Here is a 7,005-nt window from a genome sequence, read left to right on the forward strand (position 1 = left end):
CTCAACCTCGCGCACAAGCTCAGGCTCCTTCCCCACCAGAGAGGTGACATTCCACGTCCCAAGAGCCAGCTTCTGCAGCCGAGGATCGGAACGCCAAGGTCCCTGCCCTCTACTGCTACCCGTTGCACATTGCACCCGATCCTTATTTAAGCCAAACCTGCTAATTGGCATAGATATAAAATCTACATAAAATGTGTTAATGTAATAAACTGATACATATATTTTATTCTGGATACATGATCCTTCACTGATACACATTTTTAAATATTTGGCTTTTTGACTGGAGACCTGATCTATTAAGGCCAAATAGTAAAACCTTTTAATTTCTATTCACAAGAATAAAGACAACTCCCTGGTTTAAAAGTGGTTTAAGCTTAAGTTTAGAATTAAAATTCTTAAGTAAATAAATACATTTTTTAAATTTCTTCAAAAAGTCTGTAAATTATGCAAAATGCACGAAAAAGACTCAAAAACAGCTTTATTTGAGTATGAATGCATTGTTGTTTATTTATAAGTGAGTAATTGACAGAATATCACTAAATACAACAATAATATATTCAGATATTTGTTCAGTGATGGAGGGTGAATTGAAAGAAACGATATTTTAGTCTAAAACTACAGGACACGTTTCTGGATATCAGATACAAATTAAAAATTTTTTTTCCAAAATATTTTATTGGCAACAACGTAATTATTCAAGATATGTCAGTATGGTTTATGAATTAAATGTGTATTTCGTGCCCAAAACTGGCAGAAAAAAATCCCTCATCCTGGCATAACGGAGAGCTGCAATGATGGACTGCAATAATAATAAAGAAAATCCAAATTCAATGTTGCTCACAGCAGTGGAAGGAAGAGAGATCATAGTTGTTGTTAACAAATGTAAAAATAAAACATCCATTGACTGTCATGCCATTGATATGAAAACAGTCAAAAGATTTATTGACGCAATTGCTAAATCACTGACTCACATCTGTAATGTCTCTTTCCAATAAAAACTGAAAATTCATCATTATACTAAACTAGAAATAGACACAGATTCACTATTTATAAGCTTGTTTCTCTATTTTCACAATTTCCCAAGATTTTAGAAAAACTCTTTCTTATCATACTGAACATTTTTATTGATAAGCTCATACTACTTTCTGAAAGTCAATTAAAGTGTGGATGGCTTTAAACTTTTTAACTTTAAATAACAAGTAAACAGAGATGATGGTGTTTTGTCCCAGCAGCTCCTGTGAACCATCTCCTGATGATTTTTGGTCCCTTGGAGCCTCACTGCAGGCAGACCGTTTCTAACTTGGGTTTTAAAACAGTCAGTGATCTTAAACTAGATCACAGGTTGGAGAAGTGGATAAGTCCAGTTTTTATCACCTTAGGCAGCTGGCAAAGATAAAGCTGATTGTTTTAAAACAACATTTCTAAACATTAATTAATGCCTTTATTACAACTCCATTACTGTAATGCTCTCTACACTCAGCCAGTCCTCCCTTAAATGCATCCAGTGTGTCCAGAACGCTGCTGCTGGTCTTTTAACTGGAGTTACGAGGAGGGAGAACATCACCTCTATCCTGGCTTCCCTCCACTGGCTCTGTGTGCATTTTAGAATTCATTTAAGATTATTTTATTTGTTTTTAAAAGTTTACATGGTCTTTCCCCATCTTACCTCTCTGAGCTGCTTCACCCATCCTCTTCTACTCGTTGCCTCAGGTCAGCTGACCAGCTGCTCCTGGAGGAACTGAAATCTAAACTTAAGCTCAGAGGAGATGAAGCTATTAGTGTTGCTGCTCCTAAGCAGGACGTCCCTCTGCTCTCCGCTCTGCTTCAGCTCAAACAGCTGCAGCAGATCAACAGCTGGAACAGCCGCTGCCTCTGGTCGTCTTGGTGCCTTTGCACCACGGTGCTGCTGGAGGAAGGTGACTGATGACAGCCGTCCTCCATGTTTCCATCCAGACGTGCAGCTATGGCTCCATGCGTCAATCCTTCCTGCCATGAATTCTTGAGTCTGTCCACACATTGACTGATGATTATATGTCTCCTTCCATCTGTCCCTCCTTCATGCATCCACTCATTCATGCCTGCTACCCGTTCATTATCCATCCATCCATCCATCCATCCATCCATCCATCCATCCATCCATCCATCCATCCATCCATCCATCCATCCATCCATCCATCCATCTTTGTTACCAGCAGTCTCTCACATAATCTCAGTTTTCTTCTCACTCACAAACTAGAGGAAGTTGATCAGAACCAGAACTGTATGAAGACGTTTTCAGTCGGTGGAACGTTGTTTCAGTTTTTTCTGATGTTCTCTTGTCTATCAGCCCTGATGCTGCACACTCTGATGGAGGAAGAGCTGATCTCAGAGTACATGCTGCTCTTCATTCCAGACTCAACCAGTGACCTGCAGGGATCCAAGCAGGTAAGACGAATAAAACCCAAAGCTGCTGGAACGTGTCTGAATCGTTGGCTTTCAGTCTTTGGCTGCAGCAAACAGACGTTTTCCACCATGAGGCGGTTTGATCAGTCCTCACATGTTTCCTCAGAACATTTCCTCTCCTCTCAATCTGCAGCTGACCCAGGCCGTCCGCTGGCTGCTGGCCCGCTCTCCTCCCCCCCCCCCCCCCCCCCCCCCCCCCCTCTCTCTCCTGTCAAACCCTGGTGAAGCTCATGGAGGCCAGTCAGAGCCAGGAGTTCTGGCCCAGAGTTTTCTCCAACCTCCAGAACCGGGCGGCCGCACGGCTTCCCTGGCAGGAAGCGGCGCCTGTCGTCCGGCTCTATGACGCCGTCTTGGCTCACGTTGCCCACAGAGTCTCCTCCCAGGACCTCTGCGGCCTGTCGTGGCCCCCCCCCCGCCGAGTTCAGTCAGCCGGAGACCCGAGCGTTGGTCCCTCATCTGGGCTGGAACTCTGCGCAGCATCTCTCCTGGCTGCGTGGCGTTATCCTCAGTCTGCTGCTGCCAGAGTGGGAGGAGACACCTGCTGCAGGTAGGAGACCAACCAGGAGGAGAAATGCAGCGAGTCACATCAAGACTGCGCTTATTTAGCTGCTCTTTGCTCTCAGACTGCTGGCCGGATCTCTGCTCCTCCATGTTTGGTTACGCTGCTAAGATCCCAGCTTCACGTCACAGTCAGCCGCTCCTCATGTCCCGGCTGGAAAACCTTCTGGAAAGGGTCCGACTTCAGGCTCAACACCCCCGACCCCCCCAATCCAGCCCAGCCGATGGAAACACTGACCTGGAAGAGCCGGGGGTTCAGATTCCCTGGGAGGATGTTGTGCTGATCTTCATGGACCACAAACTGAAAGACTGGCAGCCGCCCGGACCTCCTACCTGTGGAGGTAAAAACCCAAACATGCGGTCCAGAACCTCCTCTCACCTCCTAAAGCTTTTCTTCTAGACAGCCAAACCTTCCTGAGGTCTGTTAAAGAGGATCAGTCTCTCCTCAGACCTCCTGAAGGTCTTTCAGAGTCGACCATTTTTATAGGAATATGTTTTTTTGACCCCGTTTCCCCACATATGTCCAGCCAGCCGTGCATCTGACCATCCATGCCTCGGTTTTTCCTCTCTGCATCTCTCCTTCCAGCTGCTGAACTGAACAGAAAGAAATCAGGAGCTTTAATCAGGATGTATTTTGTGAATGTCCCTTCAGGTCTTCACGTGTCCTAAAATAAACTCTGTTTTCCTCCTTTTTAAAGACGCAGTGACCGAGGACGGCGAGATCCTGGTTTACTTCCCCACAGCTTCTCTGGAGGGTTTCAGACCTCCTGAAGAGTGGACGCAGGCCGTGGAAAAAACCCACAGAGAGAAGCAGCAGCAGCAGGAGAGGGACGGGTGAGGAAGCTGCTCAGATCCACCTCTTTGATACCAGAGATGTTTCCAGCAGCTTCAGGGTTTGTAAAAGAGATCAAAGCGAGGCTGAAGGGCTCATTCTTTGCTCCAAACAGCCTCACAGACGCTAGTTTTCCACCTTGTTGACTTTAGAAGAGGAGATAAAGCAGAGAGGAGCGTTAGGATCCGTCCGTCAGTCGTCCTGACCTCTGCTGCTCCACAGCAACACGCTTTCTGGAACAAAGCCTCCAGAGCTGCTGGTTCTCCACAACCTTCACAAAGCTGCTGCTTGGAGATAAAAGAATATCTGCTGCTGAGGATTAGGGGTCCAGAGTGCGGCCCCGGGGACTTTTTAGTTTTAATTAAGGCAAAATGATCACAGACAAATTAAAACCTTCATAAAACAGTAAATGTTGGTGCAACACAAAGTATTTATCCTCTGATACCCTGGAGTTCTGCTTTCTCCTTAATTTAATCAGATTTTAATTCATTTTTTAAAGTTTGTTAATTATGCATTTTTACAGACAGCATGACCCAAATCTGGTTCTCACTGCTCAGAATAGATAAATATATTTATTTCTGTTGGTTTCTATTGAGCCCAAAAGAATAATCAAAACTTGTTTCAGGTTTGGATGATTTCTGCATCTCTTTCCTGCGGAAATCTGACTGCTTTCATTTTTTAATGAAAATATTACAAGTTTAGTTTATAGTTGATCAGGTAGGGACAATAAAATAAATGTTCTGGGTTCTCGAGTGCTTCATAAAGTTTGGACCCCCTGCTGATGATGAATAAGAGAAATTACTTTCCTCCAGACTTCAATTATTCTCTTCTTCTGTATTTAAAGTGTAAATATTCACTTGATTAAAGAACCCAGACTCTTTATTTTCCTCCCTGTTTCCCCTCAGAGCGACTCAGGCTCCCTGCGCGCCGCCTCCTGCTCCATCTCCCAGGCAGAGGTTGTTCCAGAGCTCGGTGGAGGCCCCCGGGGCCCCGAGGCCCCGTCTGGACGTCACTCACAGCCCCTCAGCAGAGGAGCTGCTGGCCCACAAGGTCCTGCAGAGCTTGGAGGAAGAACAGGCTGAGAGCAAGAGGTAGAGATCAGTAAAATCTGCTGACTGCACTGCAGAAAGGCAACTAAAAGGAAAGTTTTCTGGAAATGAGGGAATTTGTCCTTGATTTGAGCAGCAAGTTTAAATGATCTGCCAGTGGAATAAGATTTTTGCTCCTAAAAGAGGAACAACTCATCTCCATCGTCTTATTTCAGGTGCAGTTTATCTAATTATCATATTTTAAAGGTCAAAATACTTATTCCATTGGCAGATCATCTTATTTAGCTGCTGAAATCAAGGACAAATAAACTAATTACAAGAACATTTTACTGACTTTTAGTTCCTTTTTGCAGTGAGTGTCGGTTCCTCTGCAAACGGACCTCTGATATTTCTGCAGGTTTCACTTCTGATGTTTTTCTGTTTTAATGGAAATGAGGAGAAAATCCTCCAGAGATGAAAGATCTCAGTCAGGAGTTCACAGAAAGACCTTCGTTTTACAGTCATCGTACAAATATAACCTGTAGAAACGCCCCGGACTCTCACAGCACCCCCACAAGATGACCTGTGGGTCTGAGCCGGATCAGAACCACCAGATGATCTGTGGGTCTGATGGATCTGAAGACGCTCTGGTTTCTCCTGCAGCTGGAAGTCGAGCTTTCCATCGTTTTCTGTCTTTAATCAAATCCTGAGAGAAAATGAAGATTATCTGAACAGCTGAACCTTCCAGGGAGGTTCTGTTGGGTTTGAGGAGTTTGGATCTTCTCTGTGGCAGACGGAGGTCGGAGCGATCTCTGCATGAAGCTGTTCAGTACAGAGGTCCGTTGGGTCTCATAAACCTCCTCCTGGGGCTTTTATTTGATCAGATTCTCAAAGAAGTGGACTTGTATCCTAAACCAGAACCAAGATGGTTCTGACTTCTCAGAGCTGCATCTGGATCAGGTGAAGGGGACAGGCAGGAATCTGAGATAAAAACCCGTTTAGAGGTTTGAGTTTCTGTCCTGCAGCTGTGATAAAGTTTCCAGAACGGTTCTCCAAGGTTCTGGTACCACGTTAACGCTCCGTCTGTGCAGGAGCTTGGAGCAGCTGAGGCGCTGGCTGGACGGCGACCCGTTGGACCATCTGTCCACTCCGCTCTTTATGCTGTCCTCCACCCTGCTGTCCTCACCGACCACCATGAAGGTTGCTCCTTCAGGCCGGACCCAAGACGCTGCTGCAGCCACGCAGGTCTCCTCTCCTCCTCACCACTCCTTTCTTACCTTCATTTCTTCTTCTTCTGGGCTTATTCTGTTAGTTCTGGTCTTCTTGTCCTCCCACAGGCCTGAGCTGGATCAGCGTGTGGACGGGCCTTCCTGGTCCAAAGCGCCTCCGGTACCGCTGGCTCGGAGGCTGCAGGACCTGGAGCGTCAGATCCTGGCGAGCAGAGAGGAGGAGCTGGCCTGCAGGCTGAAGCTGAGCGGGCTGCTGAGCATCGTGGACGACTGAAGAGGTTCTAGATGGACCGCTTGCTTCTGGGCTCCATCATGGCTTTAGTTTTTATCATCAGCTGAAATAAAATCAGGATTTTTAGGAATATTGGGTTAAATGTTTTGTTTGGGTTTGTTTGTTTTTAGAGTCGTTACAGTCGGGTTTGTTTCTTTTATTGGACTCAGATGTTAAATTAATGTGTTGAAGTCCTTTTATTTTCCATTGGGCTCAGATATTAAAGAGATATTTTCATGTTTCAATTCAATTTCAATTTTATTTATATAGCGCCAAATCATGAAACATGTCATCTCAAGGCACTTTACAAAGTCAAGTTCAATCATATTATACAGATTGGGTCAGATTATACAGATTGGTCAAAAATTTCCTATATAAGGAAACCAGTTGATTGCATCAAAGTCCCGACAAGCAGCATTCACTCCTGGGGAACCGTAGAGCCACAGGAAGAGTCATCTGCATTGTACATGGCTTTGCTGCAATCCCTCATACTGAGCAAGCATGAAGCGACAGTGGGAAGAAAAACCACCCATTAACGGGAAAAAAAACCTCCGGCAGAACCGGGCTCAGTATGAACGGTCATCTGCCTCGACCGACTGGGGTTACAGAAGACAGAACAGAGACACAACAAGAGAAACAAAAAAG

At 45.3% G+C, this 7,005-nt stretch overlaps 1 protein-coding gene and 1 long non-coding RNA gene across 2 annotated transcripts; both read left to right on the forward strand.

Annotated features, from left to right (window-relative positions):
• Window positions 1–1,804: 1,804 nt before the first annotated feature.
• LOC118559105 lies at window positions 1,805–2,637 on the forward strand. Its single transcript, XR_004928642.1, has 3 exons — window positions 1,805–1,916; window positions 2,327–2,424; window positions 2,576–2,637. It is a non-coding gene; the product is annotated as an uncharacterized LOC118559105 (long non-coding RNA).
• A 90-nt stretch (window positions 2,638–2,727) lies between these two features.
• Window positions 2,728–6,363, forward strand: LOC118559103 (germinal-center associated nuclear protein-like). Its single transcript, XM_036129830.1, has 5 exons — window positions 2,728–2,989; window positions 3,066–3,341; window positions 3,699–3,834; window positions 4,738–4,923; window positions 5,952–6,363. Exons 1-5 carry the CDS (start codon window positions 2,782–2,784, stop codon window positions 6,361–6,363), a joined length of 1,218 nt encoding a protein of 405 aa, XP_035985723.1. The 5' UTR covers window positions 2,728–2,781.
• Window positions 6,364–7,005: the final 642 nt, after the last annotated feature.

Source organism: Fundulus heteroclitus, unplaced genomic scaffold, assembly GCF_011125445.2.
Source record: "Fundulus heteroclitus isolate FHET01 unplaced genomic scaffold, MU-UCD_Fhet_4.1 scaffold_224, whole genome shotgun sequence".
NCBI classification, from domain to species: domain Eukaryota; kingdom Metazoa; phylum Chordata; class Actinopteri; order Cyprinodontiformes; family Fundulidae; genus Fundulus; species Fundulus heteroclitus.